At 31.3% G+C, this 24,821-nt stretch overlaps 2 protein-coding genes and 1 long non-coding RNA gene across 5 annotated transcripts; 1 reads left to right on the plus strand and 2 right to left on the minus strand.

Moving 5' to 3' along the window:
• Positions 1–9,345: 9,345 nt before the first annotated feature.
• On the minus strand, positions 9,346–10,982 carry Mink (Mitotic spindle and nuclear protein). The gene has a single exon (XM_040716559.2). It carries the CDS (start codon positions 10,766–10,768, stop codon positions 9,521–9,523), a length of 1,248 nt encoding a protein of 415 aa, XP_040572493.1. The 5' UTR covers positions 10,769–10,982; the 3' UTR covers positions 9,346–9,520.
• A 256-nt stretch (positions 10,983–11,238) lies between these two features.
• On the plus strand, positions 11,239–18,343 carry INPP5E (Inositol-3-phosphate synthase). 3 transcript variants are annotated; one of them, XM_040716163.2, is made up of 3 exons: positions 11,239–11,348; positions 11,431–11,852; positions 14,831–17,117. In XM_040716163.2, exon 3 carries the CDS (start codon positions 14,870–14,872, stop codon positions 16,664–16,666), a length of 1,797 nt encoding a protein of 598 aa, XP_040572097.1. In that variant the 5' UTR covers positions 11,239–11,348; positions 11,431–11,852; positions 14,831–14,869; the 3' UTR covers positions 16,667–17,117. The 3 variants fall into 3 exon arrangements, 2 of the variants coding, with proteins under 2 accessions (XP_040572097.1, XP_040572096.1); XR_005865376.2 differs by lacking the exon at positions 14,831–17,117 and adding an exon at positions 17,665–18,343 and having other exon boundaries at positions 11,334–11,348; positions 11,409–11,852; XM_040716162.2 differs by lacking the exon at positions 11,239–11,348 and having other exon boundaries at positions 11,428–11,852.
• Positions 18,068–21,076, minus strand: LOC121121267 (uncharacterized). The gene is made up of 3 exons (XR_005865377.2): positions 20,840–21,076; positions 19,006–19,083; positions 18,068–18,942 (listed from the first exon to the last, which is right to left on the minus strand). It is a non-coding gene; the product is annotated as an uncharacterized lncRNA (long non-coding RNA).
• Between the last annotated feature and the right edge of the window lie 3,745 nt (positions 21,077–24,821).

Consider the following 24,821-nt stretch of genomic DNA (forward strand, 5'->3'; position numbering starts at 1 on the left):
CATTTAAAGAAATTTGCTCTTCAAGTAGACAAATTTTTATTGAATAGATAATTTTAGACATCCATCTGGCTTTATGCATTGCTCCTGGTTTGTAAAGCTCTTCTTTGGTTATCTCTTCACTAGTGAGAGCAACTTTGCATAGTCGTGCCATTTACTTATAATCATCTCTACAATATGAGGTCACTGTTTCTAATGAATCCAAGACACATGTTTTGTAAGATAAAAGTATTTTTTTAGCATCTGCATCGTATATTATTGACAATTTTCTATGCTCCTCACAACAGAGAAGTTACCAATTATTTCGGAGGCTTTTATTAAGGAGACTTCAGGTGACTTTGAGGGCTCAAATTCCAGGCAATAAAAAACATTATTTAAAATTATCTCTACAACATGATGACGACAAGCGTGCACTGCTATTTGTTTAAGAATTCAAGGGTATGTTCTGCAATTATATTTTTGCGTAGCATCACTAACCCATATGAAAAATGTTTTGTCTAGTTGTGCTTTTTCCGACTCGAGCCTTGTCAAGGTATTTTGATTTCCCCGACGAGACGCTAGAATTTGACGTCATTTGCTGTCTTCACTAAGAAGATCAAGTATTAATTTACAAGATTGATGATCTGAAAGGATAGGAATATTCGCCTTATTGTAGAAAATTTACTAAATCTGCTAACCTTCATGGAGTTAACCATAAAGTTAATTCAATATGAGAGTATCATTATTTCTAATGTCACGTAATGATCCATCCATGGCTTCAAAATGCCCTCTGTCTGACGTTGTAATTTCATCCCAAACAATCAATTCCACTTTTGTAATACTTTGGCAATTCCAGAAGATTTTGATATATTCAAGTTTGGAGATTACGCAAAAAAAAAAAAAGAAGAACAATGTTCACACTTTCCGTTCGTTTTTAATTGAATGAACGAGGAAAAAATGAACGGTGTTCATTTTATTGTTCATTTTCTTATTGTTTCTAAGAGGTCGTTTTATGACTATTTTTTCCAAAGATTACTAAAAAAAAAAATCTTGATCATGGGTATAATTATTATTATCTTTAAGGCTGCCTAAAATAAATCCATTACAGTGTGAAAAATTATGGATCTGATTTTGTGAGTTCAATTATTCATTAATGTATACGTTCATTACTTTCCAGGAAATGTCTGACTGCACATCATATACAAATCATACGATTATGGAACAGACATGAATGAAATGTGCATTCTAGGCTAGGTAATAGAGCAATTTTCTACACAGACATTAATTCCTTATTTTTATTGCTAATTGCAGTCAAATTCAGTTATAAGACTTAAAGTAAACTTTTTCTTCCCCTTTTTGGTATTATATTAATAGGAATTCAGGAGAATTTAGGATTCCCATGAGGAAATTTCCCTTTTATAGGTACAAATCGTAAGCTGGGCCAACATTTGGGTTCTGTATGTTTATTTTTAAATTCATTTCACATTACTTTTCAAAAAGTACGGATACATATCATGCATGAACTCCCCTCAAAAAATACTTCCACTCAAAGATAAGCTAAGAATCCTCGATGATCTGTCAAAAACAGGATCTAATCAAACATGGGTTGCCTCAAAATAGGAATTTCAAAATTACTTTTTCTTACAAAAGTACCAAAAATTTAAGTGATTTTGACGGAATTTTATTTAAATATAGACTTTTTTTAAGACAACATAGTGAATATATTGTAAAATCAACCAAATTCAAAAAGATGCACGTAAACATGTATGGTAGCAACTTCTTGGGGCTCAAAATCATTGGTCTCAGATTATGTTTAACCGGTGTAGTGATGTTAGGGCAAAAGAGGTGTTAATAAATTAGATTTCAACTACGTCATATAATGCAATAAAATTCGTTATAGCAAGGTTGGAATTACTCCGATACAGATCCCCAATTCTACTCCGAGTAAACCCTATCCTTCTTTCATAAGCGTACACCCTAGTTATTGATTTATACTTAGAGTCTCCCTTTTCAAAAACTTAATTATTATGATAGCAGCTTTCGAAAATAAAAGTCACTTCAAATTGCCAACTAAAAAAAGCCCTCCTAATTTCTAAGACATATTTTATACACCTCTACGGATAATATTATACAATACTTGTATGGCAGCTGTTTTTAGTCATTATGTTACGTCAATATAATATTTTCAATTGCTTTTCTCGTCTACTAAACGTGCATTGTTTTTCATTTTTCTTGAAATGAAGCATAACGTTATCATTAAAAGTGTTCATTGTTCAATATCTTAGTTATATTTAACAAAAAGCTTTATTTTCCCTATTTTTGTAAATATTTCATATTCATACAATATTGAAGCACTCGGAGTATCAACTTTCTTTATCGTACATATTGTGTATTTCTTTTTTAAATACTTAATGAAGGATGTTGCAGTTGCAACAGTTATATAATAGACAAGTTTGTGACCGGTTCAGGTTAGCGAGTCTATCCGTCCTTGTCTCCAATCTTTCATTTAAACGGTTTCGGTCTCATATCAGCTTTATCGGCCATGGTTCCGGTCTTCGTTCTCGGTTCTATTTTATTCAGGCTCAGTTTGTTAACAGGCACATAAAACAAGAGGTGTCGCTAGAAAATTCGGACCCAGGAAATGTTATTAGATACAAATCTTATACGCCTAGTGTGTTGTACCCTAAGTTCCAGCTGGGGCCCCGAAAACTAAAACGAGCGGGAGGGCGCTCAGGATTTTTTGAGCGGACTAACGCTTTGGCTATTAGTATTAGTGATCTATCACGATCTAAATTTTGCTGATCGAGTATTTACGGGTCTCTGAAAAAACCATGGAGTACTAGAGAGATGAAGGTGAACTTTTTGTTTTGTTTACATACAGATGTATTTCCTATCATCAAAAGTGAAACTCCAGTGTGGAATGGGGCATATTCAAAAAATGAAACCAAAAATCAACTTGGTAACCCAAACAATTTGAAGAATGTTTTAGAGGAGAGAAAGATTAATGCTATTGACGTTTCATTTTGATAAACTACAGTCTGGTGTGACAGAGGAAGAAGGAGAAAAGGATATAAACACGGACATTTGCAAGAATTACTCTAATGTTGACCCCCAACTCTACTCTGAGTCCAACAAGGACTGACAATTATAACTCCGCAACAAATAATCGTCTTTTATGAGCACACACGAATGTTCAAACAGGTTTTGAATATACTTGAATCTATTTATGAAAGGAAGTTCACTACTCAAGAATTAAATAATAATGACAACTGCTAAGGAAAAGAAAATTTCTTCTTTATACTACCAATTACAAATTAAAGGGTCAGTTAAAAACACACTAGATTTACATGTATGCCTATCATCATTATGTTCATATGTATTTTCCTCCCTTTTCCTTGTTTATTAATTCAGTTTTTCTTGGTTTAATATACATTTTTACTCAAGATATAAAATAAGAAGGCCTACTATTATCATACAAAATTATAAAGCTGAATTTCGTTTTGATATCTTTGGTTGTAATGAAATTTTAAGCGTAGAAAATATTATTTACTAGCGGTGTAGCCGGCATTATCCTGATTAATTACTCGTCGGCTAAAACAGAAATTTTGCTCTAATGATATAGAAGATATCTTCCCAAAAAATCCTCAGTGTTACTCTCCATTTTTTATGAGCACACTCATACGTAACTACTCACTACTTATAACAATTCATATGTGTTCTGTCCTGAAGAAGGAAATAATTGATATGTAGGATGACTGATAAGTACTTTAGTCTTTAGAATACTCGCCAATAAAAACAAAATTAATTTTAACATATACTGTAAATGTATATGAATTATGATATTGATATACAAGGTGGTTCAGATTAATTGGGAAAATTTTTAAAGGCTTCTAACAAAATAACTAAATGGCGTAAAAACATATTTTTTTAAATTATTTGAACTCTACATTTAATGACATTTAATTATTAATATTCCTCTCTTGATAACCTTGACAACAGGCGCCGGAAGCTTTGGCAGGCAAGGGCGACCTCAAGCTGATTCCTAATTTATCTAGACAAGCCTTTACATCATGGAATACTGTATACAGTGCACCCAATGTGCTGTTTTCATAAATTCATACATGTATACTTAGAGAGAAACAAACTTTGCTTTATTAATAATAATATAGATTATATTGGTGGATATATTGCTTATTCTATTTACTAGGAAAGGATTTATTAATTTCAATAAACTAAAAAGGAAATCATCGACAGATTGATTTGTTTTTGAGAATGATGTCAATAGAGACCAAGTTGTAAGACCAAGTGATTTCATCTTCAATTTATTTGAGGTTAATTTCTTCAAAAATTTTTGATTTATTTTCAAAAAATGGTACAGTATACATATAAATAGCCAGTTTAAATAAATTGGGCTACATTAAAAAAAAAGAAGAATAAAATTGGTCAAAAATAATTAATCAGAAAAAAACAAACTTAAAGCGATATTCAAGGTTGTGCCCTTATCAGTCTAGCAGCTCAAGCGGTTTTGGTTCTTGAACCGCTATAACCGGAACCGACAAAATCGACAAACTATAGATTGAGGCAAACCCGGCGACGCCGATGACTGTGCTCACAAAAAACCGCGGAGTCAGCACGCGGACAGTCCAGAGGGTGGTAAAGACCGACCTGAAGTCGACCTTCTAGAAGCACCCTAAGAGACACATCTCGACATCGAATATTAAGGAAGTCCGGTTGACCAGAAGCTACAAATTATTGAACCTCTTCAAGGATAAGCGTCGTCCTGTATTTTTCTTCAACGACCAGAAGGTGGACTGTAAACATGGGATACAACAGCTAAAACGACGTCTTCTTAGCTATCAAGAAGGAAAAGGTCCCCATGGTCTACACAACTAAGCAGAGCATTATTCCGCTCAAGAAATCCTGAGCACGCTCCCGCTCAGTTACTAATTTTTTGAGCACGCTTCCTCTCAATGAAAAATGAGCGGCTCTAATTTTTTCGCTAGTATTTGAACATGGCAACTCTTAATGTATGTATGTTACAAAAAAATCCAATCGCATTTTTCCTTCTTAACCCTGTTTTATCTAATAGATAATGGTAAAAAAGACATTTTGATACCAAAATGATGTCTCTTGCTTCAATTTTAAGGAAGTTATGAGCAATTTATCATCGGAATTTTACGCTATTTTTTCATAGTGTTAAATCTGTTAATGTTAGAACCTACAACAAAATCTGTGATATAATAAAATATGATATTTCAATAAACAACACAACTTTCTTCAACATCAAGAGAATTGAATGAAATTTTCATGAATTACAGAATTCAGTACTGTTCAAAAGATGATATTTCTATATACCTGCAATTGAAAAAATATTCTAGGTATTCATGAGACATATCATTAACCGTCTCTTCTTGTAATCTTTAAAATTATTCATTAACTGTCAAATTTTTCGCTCTTCTACAATGGCGAGCATGCTCCCTCTATCGCTCGTTATTCAAAACAATGAGCGCGCTCCCGCTCTCGCTCAATAATTTTGAGCGGCACTTACTAATGCCGATGCTGCCGATCTTCTTCAACGAAAAAGAGAAGGTCGGCGCTGACAATTAATGCAAGGTGCTGAAGTACAAAGTAATCACATGGATTAAAGGCAACTATGAGGCCAACGGGTTCATCTTCTAGCAGACTCAGCCCTCACTCACAATGCCAAGAAGAACTTCGACTTGCTCAAAGGAAAACTTCGACTTCTGGTCCCTGCAGACTTAGCCCTCTAACTCTCCCGATTTGAACCCTATGGACTACTCCTTTTAGGAGGAGTTAGAAAAGTAAGTCTGCTGGAGGCCCAATAACAGTTTGGCTGACCTCAAGAAATCGATCGTGAAGTACTGGGCCAAGGTAAATACCGCAAACGTCGTCTCGTCCTGCTCCTCCTTCCGGTCCCGCCTTGACAAAGTTATTGACGCCAACAGTAAACACATCAAATAATCCTTTTCTCCATCGATGGATGGATAATTTTTGTACGAAAAAAATTCTGTAAAATTAAAATTTCAGGAGTTTTAGTCCTTTAAAAAATGGTGATGGTAAATTTTAGTAAACGGTCTCCTACCAAAATCCTGTAATAATGAGAAGAAAGAAAATCCTTTAGCGTGAGACAACTATCTGCACAACTGTCGGTACAACTATTTGTCAAGTTCTTGAGAATACTTCACTTGCAATCTTAGGAGGATAGCTAAAATGATTGGATCTCAGCTGACAGAATTCAGTTTCATAATAGACTCTCTCCTAATCTTCTGGACCTCTGAAGATGTGGTTTAGTTGAAGCTACAAGCTTCAAGTGTCAATGCTACCCCAAAAAGTTATATGCTATATCAAACAAGAATATCATTGAAGTCCTCCATTAGACTAGAACACATAGTTTATGCTTTGTATGTACGTGATTTGAATTGTTTCTACAACTTTGAAACAAATTCAATCAGAAATTTGATAAATCATTTACAAAGCCAAGGAGTTACGAATCCCAAACAACCTTAATCTATGTTTTAAGCCTAATTTAACTCACTTTGATATATGTATCATTTTTTTTAAAATTCTAATTGGGAATGATATTATATTTATTTGGAAGATAACACTTGCGAATTTTGCCTATTTTCGCTTTATTTTTGTATGATAAATTGTTGAGAAATATTAATCTTATAAAAAAATAATATATTATTACATTAATTTTTCTCAAAAGTTATGAATTATATTAAAGAAGAAAAAAATGAAATGATAATAATTATTATAAGCTATTTTATTATCTATCTACCTTTTATTATCCTTTATGTTTTATTATTGAATATTTAAAATATATTCGATCCTATCACCTCATCCAACAAAATAGAATAGGTAAATGATAAAAGATTTTTCCTGATAATGGATGGATCGAACCTAAGATGTGAATAGATAATTAATGACAACAGTGATTTAATTGAACATTTAATTTGTATATTTTTAAGTAATCTATATTATCAATAGTAATACAAACCTTTCTTTAATCTATATTAAGTTTATGGCGTCGACTTTGATCTTGTACGTATCAAACAATCCAATCATAACCGATGAAGTTTCATTATTATCAAAGATGCAAAAAACAAGTTAAATAGTTTAAAAATGATTTGTGTAACATATTAAGCTCAATATCTACATTGAATTGATTGACTTCTTCGTTTAAATTTACAGTAAGTTTATTTTGGAAAAAAGATTAAATTAATGCTGATCCATATTTTGTTTATTTTTCACCTTGGAATATACCTAAATATAACTAAAAGTAATAAACATTTTTGTAATGGATTTGTAAAATCAAAGGTATTTATACCAACGTCTTTATCAACACATGTATAACAGTAAGGATCATCGTACAATTTATTCTTCATTCAAGTAATATTGAATATATTTGTTTGCCTCGATACACTAAAAACCAAAATCATACGCTGAAAGTAAATGTTCAAATTTGTAAAATGGAAGTACATCATATCTTGAACATTTTTCTTAATTTAATGAATTAGCATTCTGTTCATAGTCAATAAAATACCAATAAATTGACGATATTTGGTCTTGGATTGAATGATTGAAATAAGTTTCAAGAGCTATTACAGAATAAGGATTCAATTTCTGATTTCACTAATTGAGTTGATTCATGTAACACAGATGAAACATAAGTCTCCCTCATTCCTCCCCACTATGACTATCACTATGAGGAACCGCAAAATATCCTCTTCTTTGACTCATATGAAACATAAGTCTCCCTCATTCTTCACCACTCTGAGGCCTCCTCTTTTTTAAAGTTGACTCATATACTTCCCTACAATGTCGAAGAACTTCAAGGGGTTTAAGTGTATCATTCCTTTTAGTAAAATGAAGACATTGTCGTGATTATAGATGGGAATGCAGTCAGAGACTCAGAGGAGGGGGTATTTTTGGAGTTCTTGGATAACAAGTGATCCAGGAGACGAATGAATTTCAATTTATCAGAAATATAAATTCTTTAAATCCCGAAACACGGATTCGATGACGTGTAGAAGTATGGATAAAACCGTCGACAAAATTAAGAATATGTAGATATTCATGTAAAAATTTAATTTGAAAGTTTCTTATGAAATGACGTCATTAGTCAACAATCATCATTGGTATTGTTCTGTTCTAATTTAAATTATTTAATCCTCGCTTAAACGATCCTACCTGTAAAGAAGTCCATCCCAATAAATTTCGATATAAAAAACTTCGTTATATCGAGCCTCGCTGAAAAAAAATCTCCGATATAAAAAGCGGACACCAAAACTTATGATTCAAAACAAAATTTCCATAATTTATGTTTCGCATCTTAAATTAAAACTTAGTTTAACTTATTTGAATCGTGATCATAAGCCTAATTCAAGAGTTTAAATTAAGATTGTGAAACGTAAATTATGGAAATTTTGTTTTGAATCATAAGTTTTGGTGTCCGCTTTTTATATCGAAGATTTTTTCTGCGAGGTCAGGTTATAGTCGGGTCATAATCAATATATTTTTAATGGAACTGATGCTTATCTCCATGAATCATAGATAAATTTATATATGGAGATAATATATGGACCAATGCATTGGAGGTACAATCATACACCGATTAATATATTTCACATATGTCAGGGATTAATATGTAAAATACGTACGTACTACTAAAATAATAAAATATATATACAAGTATATAATCGCTAAAAAGGTACATTAATGATTAAAAATTATTCCCTACGTCATCCAAATAAAATAAAATAACGGGGATTCATAACAAAAATAAGATTGTATAACGATGTAATAACATATATTTAATACATTTTGGGGTCAAATATATAATAAAACTAGGCATTGGAGGGTTAGATTTATGATTGAAAGTAAGTTTTAAGTCCTTTTATTTGATGATCCCATTTCAACATCCAATAGTCTACTAGTTTCCTTAATATTAATGAAAAAGGGTTTTTATTCTTATAAAACTTGGTGTTAGGGCTCCCAAAATGACATACATCAACGAGGTGACGTCACATGAAAACGATCTATAAACTTGTTTCTCTAGATCATAGATCTAATTGGAATGTACGACACATTGCGAGCATAAATTTTGGACTCAAGTTTTTGTCTAATTCATAGAGAAAACACTTAGGTTTTACCCGTGACTCGAGGGAAAACTCATAACTCATCCAAAATGCATCTTCAGATATGCCGCTCTCTATCCCCCTGATTTGCAAAATTAAAATAAATTCGAAATATTTTGAACAAAGTTAATAAGAATTTTGTAAGATTTGTATTTTTTAAATATTATATCCTAGATGGGTTACCTATGGGATACAAGAATAGCCATCATTTTTAAAGCACTAAAATTTATTATAATAAAAAACATTGTATACAAATATAACTAATATAAATATGTAAATATACACATTACGGATATGAGCATTAAAATATTCATTTCATATTTTTACAAGGGCCAGATATGACTAATAAAGAACATATAAACATAGAACATAATATTTGATACTTAAGATTGTCTTCTTCGTTGTAGAAGAAGCTCTGCCCTCCGATTCATACGAACACCTTTGATCACGATGGATTTATGTCCTTTTTTTCCATTGGCTTGAGGTTTAAATGCAGTTTTTCGTTCCTGTCTTTTCTCTTCCCAAGTTTTAAGTTTCCCCTTATGTGGTTTGTATTTTAGAGGTTGATTCAGACTTTGTTTAATGTCAAAATTTTTCTTTGTAGTAGAACTATTCAACAATGGCTTATTAGGTGTAGCATTAAATGTAAAAACACGGGCATTTTTATTAGTGGACCCAAATTCAAAAGATGGGGGTATCCTATCTTTCGTAGAAGGCTTGAATGATGAAGCTTTAAAATCAAAGGATTGGGGTATTTTATCTTTAGTAGAAGGTTTGAATGTGGAGACTTGAAAATCAAATGATGGGGTTATTTCGTTTTTTGTTGAAGGCTTGGATGTTGAGCCTTGAGGGCCCATTGCTAATTGTAATGGTACTTTAGTATTCTCTAATAATTTGGGACGTTCTTTTTTGGAACTTTCTGATAGACAGGGGCGAAAAGGAGTTTTATTTCGCTTATTCAAATACGTTTCTAAATTTTGCATTTTATCAAATTCCTTTGCGTGTAATTTAGCAAAATCCGGCATTTTGCTTCGTGGAATGCGTGAGGCCTTTTTCTTTCTGGATTGAATTGAAGTGGAAGATAAAGACGGAGAGGAGACTCCCATGGGATTGGGATTCCCTCTCTCCTTTCTCCCAGAGGTGAGGGCTGCTCTTCTTAGAGGCGTCCCTCTTGTATTCTCATTTCTTTCCGTGCTTAAGGGAGTGAGTAAAAAGGAGTTGTTGAGTGGGCGATCGGAGGAGGGGATGGAGCGCCGCTTCTCTCGGCGTAGGGAGACATAGTCCATAAAACATGAAGCTTTTCTCACTCCACTTTTCCCCACATTTTCCTTTTGACTCTCATTTAAAACCTCCTTCTCCTTCGCGGGACTCCAGGATTTCATTTCGAAGGTCCTGTCCAAAGGCGGACTTGCCGTCCTGGAACATCTGTCCCCCTTCCAATTCCCAACACTTGCTCTCTCAGATAAGCGCTTCTTGGACATACTCACCAGAGCAAGAGGAGAAGATCCTTTTGGAGCCTTCAACGACTCAATCTCCCGGATCAAGGACGCCTTAGGGAGATTAGCTTTTATACCATGATTTTTGGCCAATTTTTGAAGATCTCGATACGTTTTGTCTCCCAAAGCTTCCATTTTTCTTCTTTCGCAATATATACTTTGTGTCACATATAAATAATATACTTAATACTTCAATAAAATATTCATAGGCCTCACACAATTCAAAACCGCCTTTTTCATTTGAAATCTTCAACTCATGAGTCTAAACAGAAAAAGAGAGAGACACAAAAAGAAGAAGAAGAAATGGCAGGTGTGGCCAGCTACACTCCTTTCAAGCTTTTTATTAAACAAAGGAAGGAGACAAGGGTACCACCAAACGTTTCCCCCTTTTGACATCGCTAGAGAAATTATCTTCTTCCCAGTTTTATACCCTTTAAAAATACAGTATACGAATGATTCATTTACTAGCATAAATTATAAAGAATCCAATGCTGTGCCATCTAGGAGTATGAAGAATGGATATTATATAAACATGTTACTAGCATTTCCTTTTACTCGCATATTACCATAATCACCTTCTTGAAATAGATAAAGATTTTCTTTTAGTTGTTTTCATTCATTTCATGAGTTAATTGACTCTTGTTGAATTTAAAGCAGCTGACTCTACGTATTATGCATTCTAAAAAGGGTGTTAGGATTTGGATTTTAATATGAGGTAATTTATATAAAATTATCAATTCAAAGTATATGATAATTAACCGATATGTTTTTCAAGCTTTTCCTTTCCATTTTGACAGGTGAGGTTGCGAATAGATAAAAAAGCTAGGCGTGATTATTGCCGTATCAGAGAAGGAAATAAGAATAACATTGGGGAATGCTAACAATGACGTCATAGCAGCTGTTTATGAATGATTGATAATTGTCAATTTCATATCATCCATCCTACGCGCCTACTTATCTTCAATAATTATTAATTAGGTTGTCACTTGTCATTATTCTTCATTAAAGGAAGTCAGAGTTTTGAATGAATGGAAAGGAAAGTAGGGAAACAATTCCTTGTGATTCATGGATAAATAAGAATGAGCTCTGGATCCATGCTGTGAATTCTGGTTTCTTAGCTGCTGTTGTAGGTGTTTTGGGAAAAATCTGCTATGATAACGACTTGGTCAGAAAGATTTGCATATCTGTAAGTTCGGAATCTTTCTGCCATGCTACTTCAGTAAGTATTCTAAGCTCTTTCTAATAACTACAATGTAATTACTGGGTATGGCTTACAATTTGGTCCACACGTCATATTTTCTCTTTTTATCTCGAAATTAAAGACCGCCACAGCAGAAAGTTGAAATTCAATCATCGCAACCTCTTCAAAGAAAGAACTTCGCTAAGCGTTGAACACAATTAATTTATTGTTGCTTGGAGACTAAGAAGAAACGGCTTCGCCATTACGACTCAGAAATAGAAGAAGAGCCGTGATACAAGCCAGTGATCCCTCCTGATACTCCGTAAGCGACGAACTAACTGACAACCTACTCCATATAAGGAGACCTATCGTCTATTTTCAAGATCCTCCAAAGTGCTAATTCTCCGAATAACTCGAAAGAGTTTAGTTACTTCTACTACAATAATATATGATTTGCGTATTATTACAAGGTTGCAATGATTAAATTTCAACTTTCCACATATGCGGTCTCGAATTTCGAGATAGAAAGATACAATATAACGTAGGGCAAAATTGTAAACCATACCTTTCTATGCATAATCATAATACTTAAAATGATAGCAATCCCTCTATTTTTATATGAGCCACTAGTTGGCTATAGTTGTTGACATTCTTTAAACGTTTCTTTCTTGTTTTTATATTCCATTTTATAAATTTTGTACATATTTTTTTATTTAGAATGTCATGATCAGTGTTTAAACACTCCATGTTACGAATTGGAGCGAGTGACGAGCAATTCAATCTCGTATTTTCTTGCGGAAATATAAAGTAGAATTAGTTTGGCAATGCTCAAGTTGAATAACTAATAGGCCAACACACAATAGATCAAAAGTTCATATTTGTCCTTACCCCTTAAATTTCATTAATGTATCTTCTTACCTTCTTCATTTGCTACTCAATAATTTAGGGTTTATTAAAAAGCGTTTCTGGAATTTTATATATTTTGGGACGTAGTCGATTTATTAAAAAAAAAGAACTCTTCAATTTACATAGAAGATACATTCATAGCCCAAAATTCCATATAATCCTACTTTCTCCACCCCTTACATAAGAACAGTATTTCTCAAACGGCCTATCTTGTAATGCAAACTTACACCGTAGCTATAGGGATTTATTTATTTTCATTTTAAAAGATTAATTTATGACAAAATTCTATGGATATTTGCTTCTGTATATGTGGTGCGTCAACATACAAACAATCTTTAACAAAAATCTAGAAAATGATAAAATCCTAATTTATTTTTTTACTTTTTATATACATACGCCCTAACACGTCACAGACATATTTGAGTCAATGATAGGCTTTGCATTCAAATTTCTGGGATGAGTGGAGATACCCAATAATTTTATCTATAGTAAAGTATCATTTTATTTATTTAAGAGGCTTATATTGCCCGATATGACCTTTGAAATATAATATATCTCAATTTTTTATTTTGACGGTCCATTTTGAATATTTTAAGTGTAATTGGCTTTCTCTCCGAGGGGTAAATAATAATAGTAATAATTTGTTCATAAAATTTGACGATAGCTAATTAGTTGAAGAATACACTCAGTTTGGAGAAAAATCATTTTTTTTTTTTTTGTTGACGTGCCGCATATGTGTATTTAAATGGATTGTATTAAAATCTTTATGAAACGAATGATTTAGTAATATAATTCTATTTTTATACATGTTAATTTATATTTTTACCTGATGTCATAGCATAAGGAGAAAGCAACAATTTATGTAATGCAGTTCCCGGAAGTGAATTATTCCTTTGATAGTAATATATATATATAGTCTTCTACCAGCATTGATTCACCTTTCATAAAAACTAAAGACTTGATTGAAATGTGAACTGAATTTTAAGTTCCATATTTAAGATTCAGGTTGTGTTTCTTTGTTGCTACAAATTTTTATTATTTAATTTTTTTCTTTTTACTCAACATTATATTTGAGGCTTATTTTATAATACCTAATGTAATAAAAAAAACCTCACAAAATGATAGTACAATTTGATAAAGTAAAAGAACGCCTCCAATTGAGGATATTGCTTTTCAAAAAAAATATGATTCATAGTTATGTAATGGATTTGTGAAAGAAAATGTATGTAGGAATTCCAAGACATTATTTTTCTTTGCACTTAGCAGTCTTTAATAAAAAAAATAAATTTATAAATAAAATGTTATTTAATTTAATATTCAACACTTTGAAGTTGTATTTTTTCTATTCACGAATATGTTGGCATACAAAAAAGGGTGTCAACAAGCTTTTAACTCATCAGTCGATATAAATATTTTTTGAATTCCTAAATTTGCTATATGATTGCTTAAATTCATTTGATTCATTGTCTTCTATGATTATACTCGTTAACTCTGTATTTATTGTGAGTTAATATAGAATAATGCCAATTGTTTGTTTGGAAATTATCCAAAATTTAATTTTTATGTGTGTCTGAGATATGAGAGTACTATTTAGCTCTATATCATCTTCTTTGTTCTTGAAAGTGGGAGAACAAATACTTGAAGTAAGTTCTTCTCGATCACACGATCTGCATAGTTTGTATTTAAACTAGATTATTCTGGTTATTTTGCTACCGCTTTAAAAAAGTGATAGAAATTAATAATATTTAAAGTAGATATAAAATGGAAAGAGCCTAGAAGTATTGAGTAATAATTCAACTAAATATTCCTCTTCGAATTTTTAAAAGACTATTAAGAATATTTATCTTTTTTTATTGTATTCTGTTTTGTACAAAAAATACATCTCAAAGGTCTTGAAAACGCAAGATAATAGGAAGATGTTTCTCCAACGGCTTTCTAATTTTTTTATTTGTACATTACGTTTCGTCCCCTGTGGAAAGCGTGCGCTTCTTCAAATATTTTTTGCCAAATATTAATTCAATCATTACTGATATACTATAGCTACATAATAATTGTATCACTGATAATAAAATATTTTTATATATATTTTTTTCTGTATATTTTAACGTCAGAAAGGTCCTTCTCCTTGCACGAAACTTTCTTGAATTGGAATGGTGAAGAAGAAACCTCATGGTGGCAGTATTGATGGAATTGATATATCAGCTGCTATTACTTCAAGTACTCTACGAGCATCTACACCTCCACTTTTATGTGGGAATACTTCTGCATCCAAACCAATTGTTGCTTCTCCTTTGACAAGAAATCACTCTTTAAAATACACTGGAGGTGCACTTCACCTGGCCAATCCGGTGTCTTTTGATCACAACTATCGGAATACTTGTAAAAAAATGGGATCTTCAGGGGATTTGTCCAGGTCCCTCGTAGATGATGAACAAATAAAACAGCGAATTGGAGGTTGCCAAAGAAGTCAGTCCTTTCGATTACGTACCATTCAGAAGATAAGAAGTAATAGCCCTGAACCTGGGCCTTCAACTCCACCCATAAGTATACCTAATGCTCGTCCTATTATTGTTCGAAGAAGGGACAAAAGTTCTGATGATGATGACGACGATGATTATCAGGATACAACTGATGGAACTGATGTTCCTTCCATTTACTGCACCCCTCCTAAGTCGTCAGAGTTTTTAAAAATTCCTAAAGGAATGGATTATAATACAGTTTCAGGAAATCAACCCCAACAACTTCAAAATCTAACTTCTTCTTCAATTGCTAAATCTAGATCCATGGTAAATTTGATGGTTGAAAATGAAAAAGTTAGTGCTCCAGTTGGTCGTAAAGTTTTAGCGTCACAAGCTCGCATGCGATCTTTTCTACTAGGTTCTGTCTCAAGAACATCTCTATTGGGTGTTGAAGAGCTGCAACGATTTTTTCCTGATCGCCATTTGAGGATATTTGTTGGAACATGGAATATGAATGGTGCTTCACCACCAAGGCATTTAGCAGATTTTTTACTTCCCGAAAATATCGAATATGTACCTGATATATTAGTAATTGGTACTCAGGAAACCTTTGCTGAACGGACTGAATGGGAAATTCGGCTTCAAGACACTCTGGGCCCATCACACGTTTTATTTACTTCGCATTATTTAGGAACACTTCATCTCACTATATTTATTCGGCGTGATCTTATCTGGTTTTGCTCTTTACCGGATGTGGATTCTTTTAATACCAGGCCCGGTGCTCAGTTCAAGACTAAAGGCGCAGTTGCTGTCGCTTTAATTGTTTTTGGAACATCCTTCCTTTTCATCAATTCACATTTGACAGCTCACGAAGAAAATGTGAAGGACCGTGTTAATGATATCAAAAGATTAAATGCCATGCTTAATATTCCTAAATTCCTTCCTATCAGGAAAAGGGGCACTACTCTCACAGACAATTTTGATGTTGTTTTTTGGTGTGGAGACTTAAATTTCAGATTGGAAGAATCTAGAGATGTTGTTATTCAAAAAATATTTGATGGTGAACCTGTTCTACAATATGACCAATTGAATCATTTGAGATTAGAATCACGTATTATTTTCAAAGGTTTTGACGAGTCTCGAATCAAATTTCCTCCTACTTATAAGTATGATCTAGGAACAAATCATTTTGATACGTCCTCAAAGCAGCGTACACCTGCATATACCGACCGAATTCTTTTTAAAGCCACTAACACATCTATCAAACCCTTGTATTACGATAGTGTACAAGGAGTTTGTACATCCGATCATAAACCTGTTTGGGGAATGTGGGAAGTTCAACTTAGGCCCGGTAAAGATTCAATTCCTCTGGCTGGTGGTCTTTTTGATCGAGAGGTATATTTGGAAGGTCTAAAAAGGAGATCTGAGGCTTTACAACCTTCATTAAATGGAAAATACTCAAGTAATCCAATGTGCAATATGCAATAGTATCGACGAGCAGAGGGGTTGCTAGCTTTCATCATTTTTTTTTTTTTTGGTGGGGGGCTTAGTACTCTAAAATCATCAACACCGTTATATAATTACTTATATAAATAGGTTTCTTTTACATATCTGTGAGAATATTTTTTGTTTTGGGGGAGCTTCAGAAACTTGTGAAGAGGCTCAAGCCCCCCCTCTCAAAAAAGAGCTTCCAACGTCACTGTATCTGAGTATTTGTTGTTTGGTCTGGCTCTTGAATAAAATCTATCTATAAATAAGTCAATGCATTTTTTATTTACATGATATCAAGTCTTAAATTGCATTATCACCAATCTATGCTATATTGTATTTATTAAAAAAGGGTTTTAATATATCTTTAATTTAATAATTGTATTAACTTTATTGTATCTAATTTAGTTTAATTTTTGTTTGTTAATAAAGAACTATAACTACTTCTGTATATTATGCAGAATTAATTCTGTTAGAAAGTTGACTAACGTAGGAGTTTTCACGAGATGTTATTAGTTGTATGAAATAATTGTCAAGTATTCTTTTACACATTTATTTTTCAGATTCAAGCTGGAATACATTTTCTTGTATTTGGTCTTCTAGCTTATGTTCATATTTTTATGTATAAAGCATTTAATTCTGCTTTAAGATTAAGCACCACAACACTAGAAGTTGCAGTTATCAATAGTGCAACTAACTTTCTTATTACGGTAAATACTTATAACATTATATATATATATAGCTGTTGGGATGTATTTGGGTTAATTTTTGGGAAATTTATAATATCATTATAATCTCAAATTAGAAGTCACTTCAATGATCTGATGATACACCAAACTAAATCTTGGAATATTATTACTTTTAAAAAGCTAGAAAGTTACATTCCGTTTTAACTTGATTCAATATTATCTCGGTATATCTCAAATATTGAAGCATTAATTATAGTAGTCTTTGCGAAAGTAAATTTGAGTTATATTTACCTATTTATTTATTTTTAGGGCTTGTTTGGATACATACTTTTCGGCGAATCCCTAAAACTCAGCTGGTGGATTGGTATCTCCTTTATTATAAGCGGATCATTTATACTTATACAAGACGAAAAAGAGAAAGTAAAAAATAAAAATGCCTGAAGAAGAGGTAGACGGACGTAAACTCTTAAATAATTGGCTTAAAAAAAGTACTGTTATTCATTTAAGTGACGGAAGACATGTTGAAGGAACATTTTTATGTACAGATAGAGATGCCAATGTTATTCTTAGTGCATGCACTGAGTATGTTGAAGATTCTGCCGCTGGTTCCAAATTTCTTGGTCTCGTTCTTGTTCCAGGAAAACATATAAAATCAATTTACATAGACGTTAAAGATACTAAACCACCCTCTGATGAAAATGTAGGCACTGGAAATGATTATTATGATGAAGAAAATATGAATTCCTTGAGTGATGTGGAAGCAACTGTTCTTAGCAAAATTGATTTAATTTAATCTTGTTTTCTGTCGAATAATATCTCTTTGTTCACCTAAATGTTTTATAACCTAAAATAATTATTAAAAAAAAAAAAAAATGTTACCTCAATTATATAACCATAGGATTTATAAATATTTGTGTTCAGGCATTTAATAATTTCATTAAAAAAACCTTTTAAAAGTTTAAAAAAATAAAATGATTCTGCTCAGCTATGTATTGCTTTACATCCCATATACTATTTATTTTTAAAACCACGTAACCTCTTTTATATAACCACACTGTCTTGATTCGATTATTATTATTAAAAAAAATACGTATAATATTTTAACTATTTTATGTGTTTTACTAATCCTTTTTTTTCGCCAACATTCTCATAGGTAAAATATTATATATTACATTTGGTCTCCATTGGTATACAATTGTAGTTAGAACCAAGCTGAGACAAGGCGCTAAAAAAACACATTTTTGTAACTAATAGGCTTGAAATCAACTACGAAGGTTAACTTCATTTTTTAAAAGAAAGTCAATTGAAAAAAAAAATCAGATATGTACATATATAAATTATAGAAAAGATGGTTTACTATTTTCTACTTCCATTTACTTTCACAGTGATTGAAATTAGGGGGAAGAGGCACATTATAAAAGTTGATTAAACTAATAGAATTCGCAGTCAACAATCCATGCTGCATAACTCATGGTCAACGGATAATAGTACTTCAGAACTGCCTAAAACAAATCCTCTCCGAGCTTCATCTTTTCAACCCAGACATTAGCAAAACGAGATAACGAGTTCGATCCTTATATTTTTGGCCTAACATTCATAACGATATAAAACAAATGGTTTAATCATGTTCTAAATGTATAGAACGATCACCTTCTCAATCCAAACAAGTTATACAGGAGTCATTATCTTCTCGTCTGTTTGAATTTGTATCTTTGGATCTCAATTAATCTAAAAAAAATAATACATAGCATTAGTTCGTTATTCAGGAGGGTGCTTGGTTTCTCAACTCAAAAATACTAACACACCGTCCTTAATTAGGTTCCTAAAGGAATGGTTTCAGGATTACAGGATCCCAGTCAGTATGAGAACCGACAGGGTACCACTGTTCCGAAATAGATTCAGAACATTCTGCAGAAATGTAAATACTCTATATGAAACCTCATCCTACACAGTCCGTTTTTAAAGATTTAACATATATATGTATTTCGGAGTAATTCATAATAAGTAAACGCAATCTAGTCAATTTTTGCTTTTAAATAGTCATCAATATAATTGATCAAGTCTTGTAATTAACAAAACATTAAAATAAAAGACCATTGTAGATGAGATAAGATATAGAGGCCCGCATTTTATCTTCATTTTAGATCCCAATCATAGTAAAGCCAATCCTGAAGAAAAGCCCTTTTTAGGGAATCAATCCAAGTAAACTTATTATTTGTACCTTTTTGCCAATATGAAAAATAGCAAAAGTTCACCAATGTAAATGACAATTTATTTTGAAGTTTTTTTTAAAATTCTAATAACACAAGGATATGACATGATATATTCCCCTAATATACATAATATTCAAATATACGATTCTTTGTTGTTTAAATATATAAACATTTACAATATTCTTCTTCTAAATACAAAAAACATCCATTATTGAAAAGTATAGTCATTTTTGGACTCAAGCTAATAACTCTTGCAAATACGAAGGTCGTTTGAAATGTCTGTGCAAAGTGCGAGAGATGGCCGTACTGGCACGTATCGAGGTTATGTTTAGTTAGTAGCATTTCTTGAAAAACCAATCTCTTTAGTTGTTCCTGGGAAGAACACAAATCACCTTTCAGTCAGATCGGTCTATTTATTTCTATTTGGCATTCGTTTGAATCGAGGAATCGACCGGAAAGATTATGGCAACTGTCATTTGAATTCGAAAGGAATAATCCTCATCGATCACCTTGAAAAGGCTAAAACTATTACAAGTGCATATTACTCAATGCATCAGCATTTTTGCGCACAAGTTGATACCCACATTTATAAAATAAGCTGGTTAGGTTTCATTGAATACAGATTGTACTAATATTCTGAGGAAAAAATTTGAATTATTACTTAGTTTTTAAGTAAAAATATATAATAATATGAAAAAAATAAATTATTTTGTTTATATTCAAAATAATTGATTGATTGGTAGATTTAAAATCAATTTTTTTTTTCTCTGGAATATTAATATATATACTTAGCTAGTTTATTTTATGAAAATTCCTTAATAAATATTAAAACTAAATTGACCAAAAATCAATGAAAGTCAAACCTTTTTTTAAGGCATTTAAAAAAAATGGAAATGTAAGGTCTATTCTATAATAATGACTATAAATACATATTGTCTGGTCCCATCTTTTACATATGAATTCTTCTTTATAGTGAGCCACATAGTGAAATCGTCTATACATAGGTATGTATGTAAAAAATGTGTAAATCCTCGTGAGTGTAAATCAAAAAGAAAATTATATGTTGGAAAGTTTGATAGGCCACATATCTGCTGACAGAGATCCCTAAAAAACTATAGTACCCTTTGCTTGCTAATACGATTGTATTTTCAGAATAGGGTGAAATAATTAATAAGATCACTAATATCTAGAAGGTTACAAAATTATATTTTTTAAAGATGTATGCTCTCGAGGATTTCGACAATTTTCACATTATACATTATAAAATTTACCAGACAGATAAAGTTATCAGAAAGATTTTCTTCAGAAACATACAGACGTAGAATCCTATTGGCAGTTGTAAGCCATCTTGAATGATTTATATTTCCTGGATTTAAAAAGAAAATCATCTAAAACAGGGCCTTCCAATATAACATGATGAGTTTGATACACATATTTTTGATCGGTACTCAATTCTTTATTATTTATTTATTTGTACATTTATCTGACACTTTGAGTATATCTTCACATGTCTTAGTCATAACCTGGGTATACTTAGAGAGGTATATAAATATAATACATCATACCTATTCAGTGGGAGAATGAAATGTGATAAAGATACAATGTAACAGCTTGATAGAATGAACACATTAATTAGCAGGGGTTATCATGAAAAAACTTCTTAATCACATGTGGTATTTGACGCAGGAGTTGGTTCCATTCGCATTATTTAGCAATATTTTAGATGATGATCAAAAGAGGAATATAGTTGTAAAATTACATTCGACTAAAAAATTTGATAGCTTTAGAATAGACAAACCTATTTTTCATATTATAACGGGAAAAATCTATTAGATAATCTTATTGGTCCAGAGTTGCATTTTTTTATTAGTAATACTGAATTTAAGATCAGATTGACTTCAAGAGCCCATAACATCATCATATAGGGTCGGGCAGCAAAGTGTGAACTGTTGATTAATGTATATTTTCTTATTAATATAGAAAGGTCTAGTGATTATTATTTGACATTTTGGTTCAGCCATATAATACTAAAAACCCGTAAGCAGAGGATCAGGGGTACCCACTACAAATGGGGCCGAAGAACTGAGAAATTACTAGAATGACATAAAATAAGTTCAAAAGTCCATTTGTCCTATCATCTATTTTGTCATATTTATTATGAAAAAATAAGTATTAATTAGATTTAAATAGTAAAAGATATGCCTATATAAAAATCAGGATTTTAAAATTCATAAATCAAAGTCTTAGGCTCCCATTATTATATGGTTCATACAAAACAAACAAACTATAATAAACATTTCGTCATCATGAGTGAGCACAAAGTCAAAAGTCCATGCAAAAGGCAAGGATAGTGAATATTGTGAAGTGTCCAAGATCCTTTTTTCAAGGTGGTCTATATAAAGAATGATGTAGAATACCTCTCCAGGAAAGCAGAAAGTGGAGGGTATAATTTAAAGAAGAAGACCAAGGAAAACCAGACCAAATCGATAAATAGCCTATTCCAATTACTTCCCTGTGGCTACTAGGACCATCACGGGACGGTTAAGGATAACTTGGGATTTTCCTCATACACGAGGAAAATAAAAAATATAGAAGTATTTCTAAAGGAACCTCTTGAGTCCATGTTTTGCTGACGAACCCTGTATAATATTAGGGTGAGTGCTGAGAGAGGAATAAAAATAATAGCTGACTATGCAAACATAATAAATAAAGATCCCAAGCAGAGAGAGTATCTCCTTCAAACCTTAAAATATAATAAGCGACGGTTTTAAAGTTTTAAAAATAATGTCTTTTGATAAATAAATGGATAGGTAGTAAAATTTATTACAAATATGTATAACCTTTTTGGGCTTTTTACGCTTTTATTTATTTAAGTTTATGAAAATATGTAGAATAATAAAAAAGGTGTATCAGTCTGATTTTCAATTTAGTATTTGAGAAATTATCCTATTATAAGAAATTTAAGTTAATGTTTTCTTTAGGAAATAATAATATTTCTTTGTAATTAAAAAGTGAGTAAGTATAAAGGAAAATAACATTGATAGAAGGGAGTATATTTCTGTAGTACCGTCGTCCGCGCACCTATCTTTTTCGCTTTACCTTCATCGTTCTCGGTAATTTTGACACTTAGATAATAAAATATAGGGAAAATATTATTCAAAATAATTCGTTTAATGTATTTTTTGACATTTGACATTTTGTGTTTCAAAAAAGGAAAAATTGCATTTTGAAAATCTTTAAGGCTGCTGATATATAAGTCTCAACAGCCTTGCTAGCCTATGGTTTCTCAAAATCCAGTCGGACTTGTTGAAGATGACCTGTATGTAGACCGTTTGACTACTTTAAATAATAAATAGGTATACGCAGCCAATTTTGGGTTCAAATCATACGTATTACCTTGTGTCAAGGTATCATACATCAAACAAACATCGACAGCAAACATTATTGGTGATTTTTAAGTAAAATATATTTAAAAAAAATGAATTTTACAAAATTTTACTTCTTGTTTAGTTTATAACAAAAATGACATTTCTAACGGCGGAAAGCTCAGTCAATTTAATTTCCAGAGTTTTAAGATGCACTTTTTATTAAGTATAAATTGTATTTCACAGAAAATATATATCTTTCTTTTTGTACTTCAAAAACTTAACTTATTTTAAAACAAACGTCTCATGCTTGTATAAAGATACAAGCAGAGACGTCCGCGCAATTATATTTAAAGGTGGGAGAGAGGGTACGTTTTTAGATTTTTTTGACAAAAAAATCCAATAATTAAAATTTTTGATAAAAAAATTGGAAAATTATATTTAAAATATTAATTTTTTTTTCAAAAATCCATAGTTATAAACAAAAAAATACAAAAATTCACAATTTTTGTAACCCGCTGTTTTTACAAAAAATTTCAAAAATCCACAGCTTTTCCCAAAATGTTTTAAAAAAACAACAGCTTTATAAAAAAATTTCAAAAATTTATATCTATGCACAAAAAAATTTAGAAATTAAATTTGAAATGTTAATTTCTTTCTCCTAAATTTACAGTTGTTCACAAGAAATTGATTTTTTTTTGAAAAATAATTCAAATATTAAATTTTTTTGAGAAAAATTTTAAAAATCCGTAGCTATTCACAGAAAATTAATTTTTTTGAGAAAAAAATTGAAAAATTAAATTAAATTTCAAATATTAAATTTTTTGAAGAATTAAGGCAAAATGAGGTCACAAAGTAGGTATTTAGTATTAAAAAATAATTTGGTTACTAAATAAACTTAATATATTTATAAACAGCGTTGAAAAAACTTATTAATAAAAATTAATTATTAATATTATTAATTCTCTTAATAGATTTTTTTAATTTACCTAATGACATGTGAATATTTTTAAATATCCTCCATTGAAAGATAACTATTCCCTGATTTGAAAAGTGGAAGCATGGTAGTTTTTTTGTAATAAACGACAAATGTATTATAAATACATTTCAAATTATTTATTTGACCCTTAACCGTGTTTCGAGTAAAACTTTTTTTTTTTAATTGATAGAAGCTGTTAAAATTTAATTAAAGTGTGTTTTTTTTAAATATAAAATACTAAAAATAGGTCTTAACTTTTATATTAGTCTTTAGTCTTTAGCTTCATGACTCAGTAATTTAGTAGCTAAGTAAACACGTTGACGATCATTTCCTTGACAATTAATGTGAAAGGGCTTTAATTTATTAAGTGGCGTTAGGTCTCCTACAGATTGTGCTCCAAGTACAGTTCAAAACAATTCTTAATCCAAAATTCCACCGTTTGAAGTTGAAATCCACTTGAAAGTAAATTGTTTCTAACAAGTTTTATCAGATCTGGAGGATCCACCATATAATTTTTTTTCTTTCATAATCTTTTAAAAAATCCTGTTATTTTTTACATAACATAAAATGAAGCTATCAAACAAAAAAATACAGACCCAAATTGTGGACTTCTTTCCGAATAAAATTTCCAATGAATAAAAATTGAATATGGGCATCAATAGAATAATTTCTTTAAATACAAGAGGGGGTAAAGATAGAAGATCGATATATGCAGCAATAAATCACTTGATGTCATTGGATCCTGACATCGTTTCTCTTCAGGATATTAAATCAGAGATCTCTTCTTCTTGCTATAATAACTGTCCCATATGATTACCTAACAGTTTTCATTGTTTCTTTGATGTAATTTTCACTGTCCAAGGGAATTATATCTTCTCCAAAGATAACTAACTTCATAGGAAAGTATTA

Source organism: Lepeophtheirus salmonis, chromosome 7 (assembly GCF_016086655.4).
Source record: "Lepeophtheirus salmonis chromosome 7, UVic_Lsal_1.4, whole genome shotgun sequence".
NCBI classification, from domain to species: Eukaryota; Metazoa; Arthropoda; class Copepoda; order Siphonostomatoida; family Caligidae; genus Lepeophtheirus; species Lepeophtheirus salmonis.

Excerpts from the sequence above, each read along its gene's own strand:
- INPP5E (XM_040716163.2), top strand. The coding sequence starts at position 14,870 with ATGGTGAAGAAGAAACCTCATGGTGGCAGTATTGATGGAATTGATATA.
- Mink (XM_040716559.2), bottom strand. The coding sequence starts at position 10,768 with ATGGAAGCTTTGGGAGACAAAACGTATCGAGATCTTCAAAAATTGGCC.